A 17,140-nucleotide genomic window follows, 5' to 3' on the forward strand; every position below is an offset into this window, starting at 1 on the left:
ATATCGGTTTAGCCTGGCACCCATATGAAAGGGTCCCAAAAAGTGGGATGGCTTGTTTCGGTAATTTGGGGATCTGTCCTGGGATAAGTCAGTGGGAAACGCCACAAAATATGCACCAAACGGAGACGAACCGAACTGGTCTTCTTGGTGGAAATGTGGCTTTAATGACCCAAAGAGGCACATGGTGATTTTTTGTAAAGGAGTATCATGTACCCTGAAAATGAAACATGGCCTTTTATCTGCAAACAGTCAGTTCTGTGGATTATAAACAAAACCACTAACTGACAATTTATAAGTCTGAGGTTAATGACTGTGAAAACCACAGCAGGAAATGTGGGATTTTCACCGGCTCTGCCATGATACAGGTCAGATAAGGCTGGCTGATATCACTGAGGGAGGTCTATGTAGAGGAATTTTTGTTTCTACCACTAACCCTTAAAACTACTATTTAGAAATGTTGAATCAGAACGTAAACACACTGGAGGACTATAACCGAAACAATCCAAACCATAACTATCCCCAATCTCTAGGATTTCAACTCTGAAGGGTCCTTGATTTTCCTTAGCCCTCCAACTGACGTTTATTTCTTGCTTTAATAAAAGAGTCTGGATTGTGGATTTATCAAATAGGGGCTGAATGCTCCAAACAAATTACTACAAATAATAAACACATGGGTCACAGTCCCCTTGATCAGATTATTCACTTCCTAAATTTGTGCTTCACATTGTGTTTCTGTAACAGGGTCAGCTGGTTTTTCAGTGGCGCCACATGGCTCGACCTCCCACAGGACGCTGATTTGCTGCAGGCCAAGACAATCAGAAGTCTCCCTTTGATTTTCACAGAGAAGAGAGAAATGAGGCTCTGTGTCTCTTTACAATCCTCCTGCTCCTCTTCTGCTCAGAGCAGAGCTTTGAAAAGTGGCGAGTCTGCCTGTTGATCAGATAGCCCTATAACTAATGAAAAGCGTCATGGAAGTGACAGCAAGATTAATGAAGTATCCCAGGCTGCACTCGCATGAGGCGCGCTGGGGCTTTTCCCGCAGCGCCGCCAGTGCTGCTTAACGGCTATTTATGGTGACAAATAATGCCCCATTTTGCCATGGACACCTGCGAGTCAAGGTTAAAAAACATATTTGCCACAGCCGGTGCAGGGCGGAGGACGACAGGATGGGGGAGTGTGAGGGGGATAAAGGAACGGGGGCTGGAGGAGAGGACAGTGGACAAAGAGGAAGGAGAGGAGAAAAGGAGAGCTGCCATTTCAGACAGAGGATGAACTTATTTACTGGGGATGGACTCTGCAGGGGGAGTCGGGGGGATAGTGGGGGGTGGACAGGGAGGATGGGAATTCAGGATTAATTGAAAACATCTGTGCGAAGCAAAATGGCCGTAGCAGAGGAGCCTGAAGGGGATGATAGTCGAGAGGAATCACACACAGCACTTGAGAACATTCTTCCTATTTGATTCAGCTTTATTTATTTATTTATTTATACTCTGGAGGACACTGCTGATGATGTCACTAAAGGACTCGCCGTCTGGCTGGATATCTGTGTGTGTGCTTGTGCGCGTGTGTGTGCAGAAGCAGACATCGCTTTGATCAAGAAAGCGTCTCATTCGCAGTCGATACCAGCAGGCCGGAGCTCAGGAGCGGTCAATTCTGTCTGACCTTCACCGGCGGCATTACAGTGGGCCAATCAGACAGTGTGTGTGTGTGTGTGTGTGTGTGTGAGTGTGTGCGCATCAATGTGTGTGTACCCAGGTGGACATTAATCACAAGCAGGAATATCATCCAGACGTACACAAACACAGATTAACTCGCAGATGCACGCTTGGATGCTAATGCCGACACTTGGGACTGTGTGAACTTCTGTTTTTGATTCAGTTTGCACAAATCGAACACATCAGTCTGGATACACAGATGCAGATATGCTCCTTTGAAACACACACATGTGCAAGTCTCCTGTCAGCAGGGACACCAGAAAGCGTCAAGCCATGTTTGACATTTCAATCATTGAAAAAAGGTCTTACTTCTTCCCCTTCGGTTAGCGTCTCTCAGCATCACGCTCACTATTTTAAGCTCAAACTGGGGGTGTGATGAGACGTCATTCATGTGAAATGAACTTTAAAATAACAGCCCGACACCAGCAGTGCAAATACACTCTAACATGCAAGAGTGACAGCAGGGAGACAACTGATTGTTATCCTTTTGATTTTCTTTGGAAACAAGCACGGTTGTTTTCTACTCAAACTCAACTTAGTAAACACACCTCCTCAAAACCAGGAGGAGGTAAAAGCAGATGCAGATACAGCTTTCTGATTCTTTGAGTGAGAACCACGGCAATCTGCGAGGACTGGGACAAAAACACATCACTTTGAGAATGTGCCTGAATATAGAAACAAATTGCATGATGTTAGCATCAGATGTGTGTATCGAATATTCTGCACAAGATTCAAATAAAAATACAAGATAATAATCCAGGCCTTGTGATGTAATGGGATCAATGTAGACAGAGTATTTTTATGTTTAGATCAGTGGGAAACACTTTCATCCAGGTCTGATGTTGCCTCTTCTTTCTAGCTTAAGTAAGCTAGCAAAAAAGCTAAAATAAGTATTTTTAGGCAGGAAAGAGAAGGAAATTAACACAGTGCACATTACATCACCTACAGCTTTCAATTTTATAGGCTTTACAGATAAGGCTCGAACCAAAAGTGAATAAGTCAGGAATAACGTGCGGTTAGCAAGGGACTGTCATTCTAACTGGCTGTTAAAATGATTAGGAAAGTTTTCTGACTGTGAAGCCAAAGGATTGAGTGCTCCCTGTGCTGATAGCTGCAGTGTACTCCACCACCTCCATTATAACAGATCATTAGCCCCATAGTATAATTGCATGAGTCATACACATTTAAATTATTATTTTGTGATCCTCAGAGCAAAATTAACAGAGTCAAAGAAATTTAAATAAAATAAATAAGTCACCAATTATAAAAAGATAATTGAAATAAAATATTATAAATAATAAGAAACTGATAATAAATGCACAGATTTTTTTTTCTGAAAACTTTTAAATATGATTTAGCTGATAAATCTATGAGGCTAACATGAGCCAAACTATGAAACTTAATAAATAAATAAATAAATAAATAAAACTGTGGTTCATGTCAGTTTTAAGCACGTTGTTTCATTTGTCATTTGTAGAAGTTAAGTCTTTATCAGTTTCTTGATATTTATGTATTTACTATTCTTATTTATTTTTAAAGACATCTAGCTCCTGCAGCTTTCTGTTTTAGATTAACAAAGTAGAGAAGGATGAGAAGGGAACACATAGAAAACTCTAAAAAAAACAAACACTGCAGTTTGTCTGTGTACCAAACTGTAAGCATGTTAATTTCTGGGAAAATAAAATTAAATAAATAAATAAATAAATAAATAAATAAATAAATAAATAAACAGATTTAAACAAAAAATGAATGGAAAAAAAATGAAAACTAATTGAAAAAAAATAAATAAATTTGAATCAGGCTCTGATTTGGTTTGGTTTCTTTGGCTTATTAAGCCTCAAGTGGACACTTATAAAACTGCAGTGTTTTGTACTTTTGCATCAGAGACTCGACTAATTGACTCAAGACCTCCCATGATTTATTTAAACTGTCTTAAAATGGACACCAAAAGCTTGTGGACTGTGAAGCCAAAGGATTTAGAGCTCCTCCTACTGACTGGATGCACTATGTTTGTAAACCCCACCTCCTTTATCATAAAAGATGTAACATGAGTCAAACTATAAAACTAAAATACATATGAAAAGATTTTCAAAAGTTAGTTTTGAACTTGTTGGTCTTTTATGCCGATTTATGAGAAGTTTGCTATAAATTACTCTTTTGACTCATATATTTGGTTAATTGATAGCTCCTGTACTGGATTAGCATAGTAGAAGAGGATCACCAAAAGAAAACACCACAAACTCTGATAAAGATCAACATGTTGATTCAGTCTGATTGGGTTAAATTCGTTTAACAAGCCTCCAGTGGACACGCGAGGAACTGCAGTTTTCCCCCCACTCCCACAGTGCCTTCACTTTCCAAAACTGGAGGCTGCTGCTGGTCACAAATAGAGCTATAAAGTCCTTACATCTAAACATAAACAGCCAAGTGTTTCAGCCTTTTATTTCAGACCTTGACTGCAGCAGTGAGGCTAAAAACAGAGAGAGAAAAGAAATCAAACCCACAGCTTGTGTGGACTGAGCAAATCTATTGTTTACGATAATACACAGTAAATGTGACACCAGGTGGGAGGTGGAAATGACATGCTTTGATTTAGTGCTGGTTATGAAATCAGACATTTGCATTGATGATTAAATTTGAATGAAAATTTAATCTGCAAAATAAAAACAAGGCCAAGCTGTTTGATTTTCCGTAAATGTATTATGTGTACGCTGATTTATTTATTTTGGTTTTTGATCGTCTTGTAGCTATGAATCGTTGCCCAAATGACAATCTTTTATTCCAGCTCATTTATTTTGATATTAATCTTATTTTTTCTTGCTTTGCAGAAGATGAGGGGGAATAGCAGTGTATGCTGTTTCTTGTTTTTGAAGTTTGTAAGGGCTGCTGTAGTTTTAGTGTATCACTCAGTGCTGTGTGTGCAGTGTAGTATCTAAAGGGCCAGTTTCAATCTGTCCTGTAAGTCAGAGAGTGTGTGAGCGTTTTCAAGCAGCCAGCACACATCTGTACATCTTAATAAGTCTCTCTTGCATACGTGTGTGTAGCAGATGTGTGATTTGTGCCTGTGTCAGGTTATCACACGTGTGTGTGTTTGCATACGTGTGTGTGCAGATAGAGAGCAGCAGCAGCAGCAGCAGCCGTGTTTCATGGCTGCAGGAGCAGAGCAGCAGCAGCCTGATAGCAGCTCCTGTTGAGTCTGATTACAACCAGCCAGAGAGGGAGAAAAAAACAAATCTTGACAAGAAAGAGACGGAGTGACTAAGTGAGAGAAAAGCAAGACAGAAGGAAGAGAAATGCTAGAAAAAATGGTTCCAGTTTGTGTGTGTGTGTGTGAGGAAACAAAAAAGTGAGTGCCGTCCACAAAAGGTGAAATAAGAGTGTGACAGAGAGAAAAAAAGGAATCAATCATTGAACCCTCATGCACTTTTGTAACTGTATTACTGTCGGCTTTCTGCACTAATCTGATTTCTGTAACCTCGTGCAAACAAGAAACCTTGTTTCCATAATTGGGTGTGGGCGATTGGAGACCTGATTACCTCGTTATGTTCCTGCTGGAGAAAAGACTTCAGACAGTGAAAGTATCACTGTGAGAACACAGCGTCAGGATGAAATGAAAAAATCTTCACACTCACAGGGAAACAAACACAGAGTAGCTTCCAAGACCATGAATAAGTAAACTCAACAGTGAACCAGAAACGCTGTGTGCTCCCTCTCACCACCGAGCCTCTCCTCTCAGCAAACATCAAGAGGAAATATCCTTCATCATTCACTCTTCTTAAGAAAATCTATACAGGAAGTAAATAATGGATTCATCTCGCCTTGAAAATAAGAGAACAGGTTACTGCGTCAAAATACAGCTGTCAAAAAACACATAAACAGCTTGAAAATGTGTGAAAGATGAGACCCAGTTACACAGAGGGTGGTTTGTGGAGCCAGTTTTCCTTGAGGAGTAAAAATTATCAAACAAACAAGAAAAATAGAGTAGAGGAAAGCACGTCTTTTATTTCTAAAAATACAAACCACGTTGGATCAAACCATTGATGATATGATGTCAGGATGTAGTCTTTGTGACATCACCCACTTGTTTTTGATCAAAGTTTCAAAGCCTATTGCCAACAGAGGCCATACTCAACCTAGCTTTCTTCAAAAGTTTCTCCCCTGGACGTAGTGTGCCGTTAGAGAAATGATGTTTTCATGATCAACTGTATTTTTGAGGCTGTAAACATGTTTATTATCTGCTGTGGAAACATGCATTTTGAGTTGGTGTGTTTCTGCAGCCAGCCTCATGTGGGCACTCAATGAACTGCAGTTTTTAACACTCACACATTGCATCAAAACTTTAGACCAGAGGTTGTTGCTTGACTATGAACCAAAGTCTGCCCCAAGTCTCTGAGATGTTTCAGCTATTGCAGCTGGTCCTTTATAGTTTTCCAACTTCCAAACTTGTTTTTCCAAAGTGTGCAACACCACATGAAAGCAGCATCCGGATGCTTTTCTAATTTTTTTTTGTCTTAAGAAAGTGTTTCTGGAATTTCTTAATGAGTACTTGAACCTGCTGTTGCATATTCATCGCTACAGTGAACAGATATTTAAAAGTCTCTTGATTGAAGCAGTTTTAATGGTGGAACTGCACATCTGCCCATGTAGAGAGTTTTTCCTTTTTTTTTCGTACTTCTTTGGGCATGAAATTATTATTTTTTCTTTTTTTTAGAAAAAAGAAGTTTTCTTTTTCTTTTTTTTTCAGAAAGTTACAGACATGCAAGGAGGGGGCTTGTTAAATGTAGTTAACTTGTTAACCATGTACAAAGTTAAAATGAGGGTTTTTTCCCTTCAGATTTTTCATACTTCTTCGGGCATGAAATTACTATTTTTTTCTTTTTTTTATCCTTTTTCTTTTCTTTTTTTTTTTTCAAAAAGTTACAGACATGCATGGTGGAGGCTTGGTAACTATAGTTAACTTGTTAACTTTGTACAAAGTTAAAATAAGAGATTTTATGTTTCAGGTTTTTAATACTTTTTTGGGCATGAAATAATAACTTTTCATTTTTTTCTCTTCCTTTTTTCACCCCTTTTTTTTTATCCAGAAAGTTACAGACATACAAGGAGGGAGATGGCTGTTAAATGTAGGTGATTTGTTAACTATGTACAAAGTTAAAATTAAAGATTTTTCCTTCACATTTTTCATACTTCTTCAGGCATTAAGTTTTTTTTCCTTTTCTTGTTTATTTTTTTATTTTTTTATTTATTTTTAATTTTTCATAGTTACTGACATGCATGTGGGGGCTTGTTACCAACAGTTCACTTGTTAACAATGTACAAAGCTAAAGTGAGAGATTTTTTTTCCTTCAGATTTTTCAGACTTCTCTGGACATGAAAAAAGAAGTTTTATTTTTCTTTTCTTTCTTTCTTTCTTTCTTTCTTTCTTTCTTTCTTTCTTTCTTTCTTTCTTTCTTTTTTTTAATATACATCTTTTTTTTTTTTTTTCAGAACGTTACAGACATGCATGTGGGGGTCAGGGGCTTGTTAACCAGAGTTAGCTTTTTAACTCTGTACAAAGTTAAAATTTGTAAAAATGTTAAAAAAAAACAAAACAAAACTGAAAAGCAGAAAAAGAAAACAAAATAAGAGTTGCTGAGAAAAAAAGAAAGCCCATTCATTTTCACTTTAATTTTATACAATTTTATGTTATGCACATGTAGTTCTCTGAAATTAACATGTCTAACTTTTGAATACAGAAAATCAAATATTAAAAAAAAAAAAAGAAAAGAAAAAGAAAAAGGGAAAAAAAGAATAAGATAAAATTTGAATACACAATTTTCCCCCCTTGTCCTTGGAGGAACAAAATCACTTTAGGAAAAATCTTGGTACAGGCTTTCATATTTTATGCACTGGAGAGTGTAAGACAGCGCTAAAAACATTTTTAGTAGAGCGTACACTTTACCAGAGATGAGTGCTCAGGTAGGAACCTCTCAAATAAATTCAATTTCTAGCGACATGTCAAAACAAAAATACCGAAATACTCCTTTAAGATTCTCTTGAGTGTGGCTCAGGCTTTAAAATTGTTTCTTCTTCAGTGTCGTCATTGTTTCAAACTCCGTGAACACCTGAGAGAGTGAAACCCCTCAGCTCAAGACTTCACTACAGGCATTTATGTAATATTTCCTGAGTGTTGCCTAATTTCTTACATGACCTGATTTCTCTCTGCAAGACTTTTTTTGTATGCATGTGAACATGCTGAGTGAAAGGGAGAGGAGGAGAGTCAGAGAAAGTAAAGAGAAGAGAGGCGATGAGGAAAGAGCACGATGTAAACATAGAGAAAGAAAGAAAGGAGGAGAGGGGGAAAGAGTTGGAAAAAAGGGGAGCTGGAGATGGAAGCAGAGAAAGAGGATCAAATAAAAGGTGGGAGAAAGCAGGGAGAGTGGGGAGGAGTGTGTGAAAGGAGCTCCGTTGACACATGAAACAAAGATGAGACACCTACAGGGAGGGGGAGAGGTTTGTGGAGAAGAGGCTGTTGCTGGAAAATGTAGATAGACACCTCTGAGAGAGGAAAGAAAGAAGCGACGGGAACCAGCGTGTGGAGAGGAGAGGGGAGGAGAGGAGAGGGGAGGGAGACGGAGGGAGGGGAAGAGCTAAAGAGGAGGGGAGGGGACGAGACGGGGGAGGGAGGACCAGCTCGAGTAGGGAGAGGAGGCAGATACGGAGGTCCACAGACAGACAGCAGGAGCAGCAGCATGCAGACTGGCCACTGACGCTGCCGTGGGATTGAACACACACACTGCACGGACACACAAACACACACACACACACACCCCTGAGGAGTGTATGAGACATGCCCAGGCTGCTGTCCATGGACACACACACACTGGCAGGGCACCAGAGAGGAAATACAGCAGACCCCCGAGCCTGAGGAGCGATGGAGAGCAGCATGTTCTTTGGTGAGTTTGATTTCCATCCCTCTGTTTGTCTTTTAGTGAAATGCACCTCATCCTGCACACTCTTCTTTTTGCATTCATGCTTTCATTCTCATCCTGGATACCAAGAAGATCCTCCTGGGTGTGAAGTTACACACCTAGGAGACCTGTTTCTGCTCACTACATGTGCTTCATCTCTGTCAAATGCAGAGCAGAAGTGCACACTCCTCTCCTCTAAATGTAAATGTGCTCCTGCTTGCATGTAACTCATCCTGGAAACTACAGAGAAATGAAATGCAAAAGCAAAAGAAGCGTGAAGTTGCTCCAAAAATTGTTGAATGAACCTGCACACCTGGTAACCCCCCCCTTGTTCCTCGTCTTCATCCTGGCTTTACTGGACTCAACCCCAGCTGGTTCAGCTGCTCACTGATGCTGTTTCACCTGCTGACTCTCCGTAGGAATCCAAATCTCTGCTTGAAATTCTGCGTGGTGGAATTGAGAGAAAGCCCCCTCCATTAGTTTTTCTGGAGGAGGCTCGTAGGAAGACTTAATGCGCGAGCGGCTTCCCGTCAAGTGCTCTTCTCACGGCTGGCTTACTGTCACACAGGAGGAATAATTACACAGGGATCCTGAGTTCTGAGGGGGTGATTTGTTAAATGAAAGACCCTTTTTTTCATCCCGGGGATTAAAGCGATCTGAAGTTACAGAGCGTGGCTTGTAGGATTTTCTCTTGTTATGCCATACACAGAGGAGGAGGCAGAGGAGGAGGAGGGATGGTGGTGAGGAAGGGGGATAAAGTGCTTGGAGCTTATAAATGAATAAGCTGTCAGGTGCAGAGACAGATTCTGCTCTTTGAGGTGTGACGACGGTCAGGTGTGCATCTTCTGAAAAAGTAAAGAGGAAATAAAGGTGATGTAAGGGCTGGAGGAGTCGTAACCCCAAACCATCAGAAGTTGGTGTGAAGATGCCTCAAGTGAGGAAGAGCTCAGGCATGTTTCTGCTCGTCTCAGCTTTACTCACCTACAGAAATCTTTAGGTGAATATTCAGTCTGATACCACAGCCAGCTGCAGTGCAACATCATTCAGCAAAATCTCATCAACTGTCTCTTTTTCCAACTCTTGTTTACATTTTTAATCTCACTCTTACCAGAAAAGATGCAGTATCATCCATTGCTTGTGTCTCACTTTTTGGGATCCACATAAGGAAAGAAAACTAGTATCAAAACAAATGTAACTGAGTGTAAAGTAAATTGTATGCAGACGAGACTTAGACCAGCTAAATTCTTGCAAATGGCCAGCAGGGGGAGACTGCACTGGCTACATTCTGATCAACGAAAATGTACACTGCAAAAACTGAAATCTTATCAAGTGTTTTTGTCTTGTTTTCAGTAAAAATGTCTTTTTAGACACAATATGAGGCACATTCACCTGACCAGTCCAGGAAAACGTCTTATTTCAAGTTATTTAAAGACATAAATGAGATCTGAATTACCTGAAACAAGTAAACAAATCTGCCAATGGGGCAAGTGAAATGTGCTTGTATTACGACATTATTCTAATCTTGACAAGCACGTCTCTTACCCCCTTGGTAGATTTTTTTTAATCACATGAAAAAGCATTTTTTCAATGATTTCAGGTCTCACTGTCTGAATTTTCAAAGAGCTTTCTGAGACAGGAAATGTGGGGGTAGAATGAGGGTCGACATTCAGCAAAGGGTCAAAGCTGGAGGTCGAAACTGTAAGTCCTACTAAGAGGGCTTTTACCTTTCAACATGGAGCGTGCACTTCTTTAGCCCCTGCCCTTAGGGTGCAGTGGTTTATGTCACACCCCGTGAGGATCTCCCTCAAATTGGTGGCTTGGGTTTAAATCCAGCCTGCAGTCTCTAACCTGCAAGTCACTCCTCACTCTACGCTGCAAAAAATGAAATCTTACAAAGTGTTTTTGTCTTATTTTGAGTAAAAATGGTCTTATTACACTTGAAATGAGCCTCATTCAGCTTATAAGTACAGAAAAATGCCTTGTTTCAAATTGTTTAAAGATAAAAACAAGGTCTGAATTGCCGATAACAAGTAAAAAATTTTCTGTCAAAAGAATAAGAAAAACTTTAGAAAACAACTCAAAACTTTTCTCATGTTCTATTGGCAGATTTTTTTTAACTTGTTACAAGCAAGTCAGACCTCAATTTTGTCTTTAAATGAAACTAGGAGTGAACCGATCACAGTTTTCCAGCTGATCACCAATCACTGATCTTTAAAAAAGCCTTACCTGCCGATACTGTTTGGGCTGATACGATTTTAATTTTTTGTTTTTTATAGCTGACAGCATGTGCCTTCAATTGTCCAATCTTATTTTATCGAAAATCATGAAACAATACCTGTGAAACAATAAAATCTTTTTGTTTTGGTGGTATTCTGGAGGTATAAAGGATCAGTTTCATTTGTAAGGATCAGCCGATTGCTGATCACCAATTGCTGATCCCCCAAAATGAAGGAAATCGGCACTGATCGATCGGTGCATGTCTACTTTAAACAAGACATCTTTCTGGACTGGTCAGGTGAATGTGGCTCATACTGAGTCTAAAAAAACATTTTCTACTTAAAATAAGACAAAAAGACTTGATAAGATTTACGTTTTTTTTTTTTGCAGCGTAGCTGTGTGTCCTTCTATATCTACTGTCCTGTTCTCTGATTGAAGACACAAAAAGGTCTAAAAATCAACTCATCATAGAAAGAAACTCCCTTCTAATGCTGCAAAAGTTAAATAATAACATATCGACACACAGATCTCAGTCAGGGACAAAGAAGACACTCTAACACTGGTAGAAGAAAAAAAAATCTCCTGATAAAAACCAAAGCGTCAAAATCTTAAAGTTATTTAACTTTTTAATTGTACTTAGAGTGTATCTTTTTATCTTGCCAGACTGCTAATTAAAAATCTTCAAACCAGCGTGACGTTCATTTCTGAAACTTCTCCATTATCAGTACAATTTAATAAAGTGGCCACAAACAAAGTTTAACTTTGAAAACAAGATAGAAATCTGTCTTTCAGCTGCGTGAATGCATAAAACTCAGGTACTTGAGGGATTCGAAAGAAAAAATATAAGACTCTTTAAAACCAGTACAAAGAACACTGGAAAAAACTGAAATCTTATCAAGTGTTTTTTGTCTTATTTTGAGTAGAAAATGTCTTTTTAGACTTAACATGAGCCACATTTCCCTGACCAGTCCAGGAAAATGTCTAGTTTCAAGTTATTTAAAGACAAAATGAGATCTAAATTGCTTGTAACAAATTTTAAAAAATCTGCTGGTGGAACAAGAGAGGAAAAATGTTTCTTGTATTAAGACATTAATCTAACTCTAAGCAATTTTTCTTGTTCCATTGGCAATTTTTTTTAAACTTATTACAAGTGATTCAGACCTCTTTGTCTTTTAAATAACTTGAAACAAGACATTTTTTCTGGACTGATCAGTTGAATGCAGCTCATCCAAAGTATAACAAGACGATTTCTACTTAAAATACGACAAACACTTGATAAGATTTCATTTTTTGCAGTGAAATCAGGAACCAATGAGACTTTGGTTTCAGATTTAGAAATGTGTCCCTTTTTCTGGTCCCAGAAACTGAAACATACACAGACATACTCTTCACATACTGTTAAGCCCTGCTTGTTTAATCCGTTTCTCTGTCAGACCGAGTGTTATCCACCATCTCAAATCTGCGGCTCTCATTGTAAAACAAAAGAAGTAAAGGTTGGCGTTTGCGTTTGGGATGTTCATCGCTTTAACATTTATGAATTCACTCCTGAGTGCACGAGTCCGCTGCGGCTCAGAGAGAATAGATGGCACGCCTTGAAAGATTAATAACACTGTTTGCTCAGCAGCTCTGCATTTGCTGCTATTTAAGTGGAACCTGTTTTCTATTAAAGTGATTAATATCAGGTGACATATCATGAAGAGAGAGCGCCAGCATCTTGACCTCTTTGAAATGAGACGCTGAGACGGAGAAACATAAAAAACAAACAGATCAAAAGGCATTAAAAGCTGTCCACACGCATCAAAGGCAGGCAGTAAAACAAGCGTTACCCAGCAGGCTGATGGGTCTTGAGTGTGCGCTGCAATCATACAAGCTATTAGTGCTGTTGAGTCCAAAGGCCCCGAGGAAAATCTATCCGGTGTGTCTGACTTTGCGGTCAGCGTTTAGCAGCACGTAAACCTCTTTTTGGTTAACCTCAGATTACAGAGCACATGAGAAGTGATTGTTGGACCCGATTCAGAGACAGCTGTGTTTATTAGCGCGCTGTGCTCATGACAGCAGCGAGAGCTACAGTATGCTAATCTGGAGAGGATGGGGGCAGAGTGTGTTTTGTAGCTCGCAGCCAAATGCTTGCTGTATGTGAGATTTATGTGCTTTCATAAGAATACAGAGCTTATCCCGGAAAGGTTAATTGGAAAATCAGTGCAAAGTGTAGCGTTCAAGAAAATAAGAATGTTTCAGATCTACCCTTTTGTAGTCACTTTGTTCGGTTTAATGGGGGTGAAACGATTTTATCCTCCTCGCTCGAAGGGAAGTGCTGATCTCAGAGCATGTTAAGGGTCGCAGACTACAATCAGGGAAATACAAAAGTCTTAATCACATCCAGAACTTCATCAGCATGAGAATGACTTTCACGGGATTCAGATTTATCTAATAATTGGATTTATGTTTGCTGAAGGAAAAAAAAAGGTTTTATTTTGAAGCTCTCGGCTCTTGTGGACTCTCAGCCCCACTGGACAGATCTTATCGTAGGAGCAGCCAGGTTCAGGACTCTAAGAGGAGAGATGATTAATTATTAATGCCAATCGGCGTCCTCCAGACATCGTTTTTACTCTCTGTCTCTTTCTCGCTGTAGGAGTAAAAACGTTGGCCCTCGTTTAATGAATCTTTCAGGAAGGGCAACGCTAAGGACGGCTGGAGCATGAAGCACGTCATGATACCGTCGTGCAACACGCATCCTGTCCAATGATCGTCTCTGACTGTACGTGCTGCATCATTACACGCTCCCTCAAAGGGAATGGGTAAACAAAGGCCAGTGGGTGAAAAACTTTCATCCATTTGGAGACGTTTATAGTTCCAGAAGTCAGATCTCATCTCGGCTCTGCTTCGTTACATTTCTGGGCAGCGCAGGCAAAAGAGCATCTCCAAAAGCCGCGGGTTTAATGTGTCAACTGGTTTGTGATAATTTGATTAATTGAAATTATGATTTAGATTATGCATCCCCGGAGCCGGATATCAGCTGGCGTGATGAAGTCTTCATAGCTCCATTGGGTTGTACTCGCAGGATGAACTCTGAGACACTGGATTTCACACACACGCTGTCCTTTCTTTTTTTAAAATCCAATGAAAAACAAATAATCACACGTCCAGAAAATGTGGAGAGACTCAGTCAGAGCACATTAGCATTTATTTGGACTCATGTCTGAGGTCGCAACTAATGGAAAACAACTCTTTTGTCTTATTTAAATAATGACCCAGAAATGTGTTTCTCTTTAGCAAAATGTTCACAGCTAACCCTGTCGAACATCTGAGTCCCAGGAGAAGGTACAGATTGTGTTTTCAGTGCTTTTTCCGTGAAATGTCTGGTTGTTTAATCTGGAAATTATGCAGATGAGAGACGAGTCAGCCTAAATGGTAAAGCTGAAGAAAAGCTGAGATATGCTGAAATGTGTTGTTTGACTAAGATGACGAGCAGGGAATGGTGGATGAAAAAAAATAATCACACTGAGCTCCATTTCTTTACAACAAGAAATACTTGTTTACGTTTTGAATGAACCTAAATCACCATTTCACGGGTGTCAAACCAGCAACCGTATCATCACATGTCGCAGTTTGATGCTTTGGCGGTGTTTAAGGAAACCCCACTGACAGCGAATACTTGTTACAAGCTACACCTCAGACCAGAAACCGCTGATCTGAACTGCCCTGTGCAAAAAGGGAATGTCCCTTTAAACAAGAATGGAGGCCGTTTGCCAAGTGGCATGACTTGGCGTGGTATGACATGGCATGGCAACAATTGAAATGGTGTCCTCATTGTGTGACGTCACTGAATGTGGCGTGAAGTGACTTGGTGTGATGTGATGTTACATGACTTGACGTGGCCTGGCCTGAAGTCAAGTGACTTGATATGGCGTGGTGTGGCATGATGTCACTTGACGTGGTGTAAATGACTAGTTGTGGCTAATGTAACATGACTTCACATTACGTTAAGTGACTTGGCTGGAGTTTATTCAACATGATGTTTAGAGACTTGTGGCGTGACTTGACATGATTTGACTTGACGTGGTATGACATGGCATGGCATCATTTTACTTCGTGTCTTCGCGTCACATGATGTAGCGTGAAGTGACTTGTTGTGATTTGAAGTTACATGACTTGACGTGGCCTGTTGTGACGTGTCATTCATAATGTGACATGACATCTTAATTTGATGTGAAGTTTAGTGACTTGACTTGATGTAGTGTTCAGTGACTTGATGTAACGTAAAGTGACCTGTTGTGGCTAATGTAACATGACTTCACATTACGTTAAGTGAAGGGGCTGGAGTTCATTTGACATGTTTAGGGACTTGAGGCGTGACTTGATGTGGTATGACATTGCAAGGCATCATTTGATGTGGTGTCCTTGTGTCACAAGGTCTGGCATGAAGTGACTTGGTGTGATTTGATGTAACATGACTTGACATGGCCTTTTCTGACATAACTTACATGACGTGAATAGACTTGATTTGACGTGAAGTTTAGTGACTTCATGTGGCATGATGTGGCATGACGTCACTTGACGTAGTGTATAGTGACTTGTTGTGGCATAAAGTGACTTGTGGGGGCTGATGTGACAAGAGTTGATATCACGTGATGCAACGTGGATAGACTTGATTTGATGTGATGTTTCATGACTTGATATAGTGTGACTTGATGAGACATGCTGCAACTGGACTTGGCGTGATATGATGTGATGTTTCTTGACTTGAAGTGACACGTTATTACGGTTTATTATGATGTGATATGATGATGTGATTTGAGATGACGTGACTTGACCTGACGTGGTCTGTTGTGATGTGACTTGCAGGCTTGGAGAGTAACGGATTACATGTAACAGCGTTACGTAATTAAGATACCAAAAAAAGCAAAACAACTAACTGTAATGGTTTCAGTACAGAAGAAAAAAGTAATCAGATTACCAGTATTTTTGATAAAAATGGTGATTATTTACTTTGTAAACAATACTGTTTTTCAGGAAAATACTTGGATAATTTAGAATAAGTAGGTGTGTAGTTTTATTAATTTATTTTTTTGCCCTTTTTAAAATCAGTATATGGACACCTGATTTGTTAAAAGTGTAAAGGAGATTTTATTGTATGTTTCTTTAAAAAAAAAAAAAAAACACTGAGCAGATTTCACATCTTTTATACTCTCTTTTCTCTATGAGCATGTTTGGTATTGAAGCAATCCAAAAGTAACTAAAAGTAATCAGTTACATAACTTTTATTTTGTGATACTTAGAGTAAGTTACTGATTACAATTTTTGACAGGTAACTTGTACTGTACTGGATTACATTTTTAAAGTAACCCTCCCAACCATGGAGACTTGGCATTATGTTCTATGACATGACATGATGTGGCTAATTGAAATTGATGTGGCATGACTTTATTTTACATGTTTTGGTGACTGACATGGTGTAATGTGTTGTGTGACATGACTTTCTTTGACATATTTCACAGTGTCATGTGACTTGATATGACTCAATATGACTTGGGCTGTGTCCGAAATGGCATACTAACATACTACATACTACATGGTTGTTGTGTATATACTGTATACTACATACTAAAAGTATGATTAGAGTGCCAACCGTTTACACTGTAGTATACTACTCGATTTCCCATGATGCATTTCAAAACCTCCGACGACAAAAATTGGAAGCACACATAAGTCTATGGAAGCACACCAGGCTATCAAATATCTCAGTTGATTCGCCATATTTGAAAGTTTAAAGAACATTTGAGGTGAGAAAGTCATCACGTAGAATATCGAAGAAACTTCCGCTCCAAAACAAGAGCCCAATTTACAAAAGCGTTTAAGAACTTAAAAGAGATAAACGGGGGCTTTTATTTTGAAAACGGGAAGTTCGCTAGTGGATGATTTTTAGCTAACACCGGTCTCAAGACGAATTCATCTCTCTTCAAAAAATTAAAAAATGTTTACTGCTCGCAGACACCGAAGACGATCCGTCCGTCGCCTCAAGCACTTTAATTTTTTGTACTTACGTTTAGGTTTCCCTGTAGAGCTAAGTCCATTTTAGTTGCTTCTCATCTTGTCATCTCATTCTGTATTTACGTTTATAAATACGGGGCTCGCAATGCATTATGGGGCGTGTCAGTACGACTAGTATGCCCACCTCCCATACTTAAAAATTTCACCGATATAGTATACATCCGGGTATTTCTCGCGCACACAATCTTTTCATACTATTTAATGTGA

The 17,140-nt window shown here is 39.4% G+C and overlaps 1 protein-coding gene across 3 annotated transcripts in view; it reads left to right on the forward strand.

The window, feature by feature from the left end:
- The window catches only part of znf385d (zinc finger protein 385D), a 293,782-nt gene that overhangs the window by 144,053 nt on the left and 132,589 nt on the right, over positions 1-17,140 (forward strand). Inside the window, exon 1 of one of the 3 annotated variants that reach the window (XM_074682773.1) lies at positions 8,388-8,650. The exons of the other annotated variants lie outside the window; for them this stretch is intronic. Coding sequence (XP_074538874.1) covers positions 8,629-8,650 — 22 coding nt within the window. The 5' untranslated portion in view covers positions 8,388-8,628. Of the gene's footprint in view, positions 1-8,387; positions 8,651-17,140 lie in introns of those variants that run through there. 3 annotated transcript variants of the gene reach the window in all.

This window comes from Halichoeres trimaculatus, unplaced genomic scaffold (assembly GCF_033239565.1).
Source record: "Halichoeres trimaculatus isolate MK-OKI-2021-1 unplaced genomic scaffold, fHalTri1.1 fHalTri1_scaffold_12, whole genome shotgun sequence".
In the NCBI taxonomy this organism is placed as follows: domain Eukaryota; kingdom Metazoa; phylum Chordata; class Actinopteri; order Labriformes; family Labridae; genus Halichoeres; species Halichoeres trimaculatus.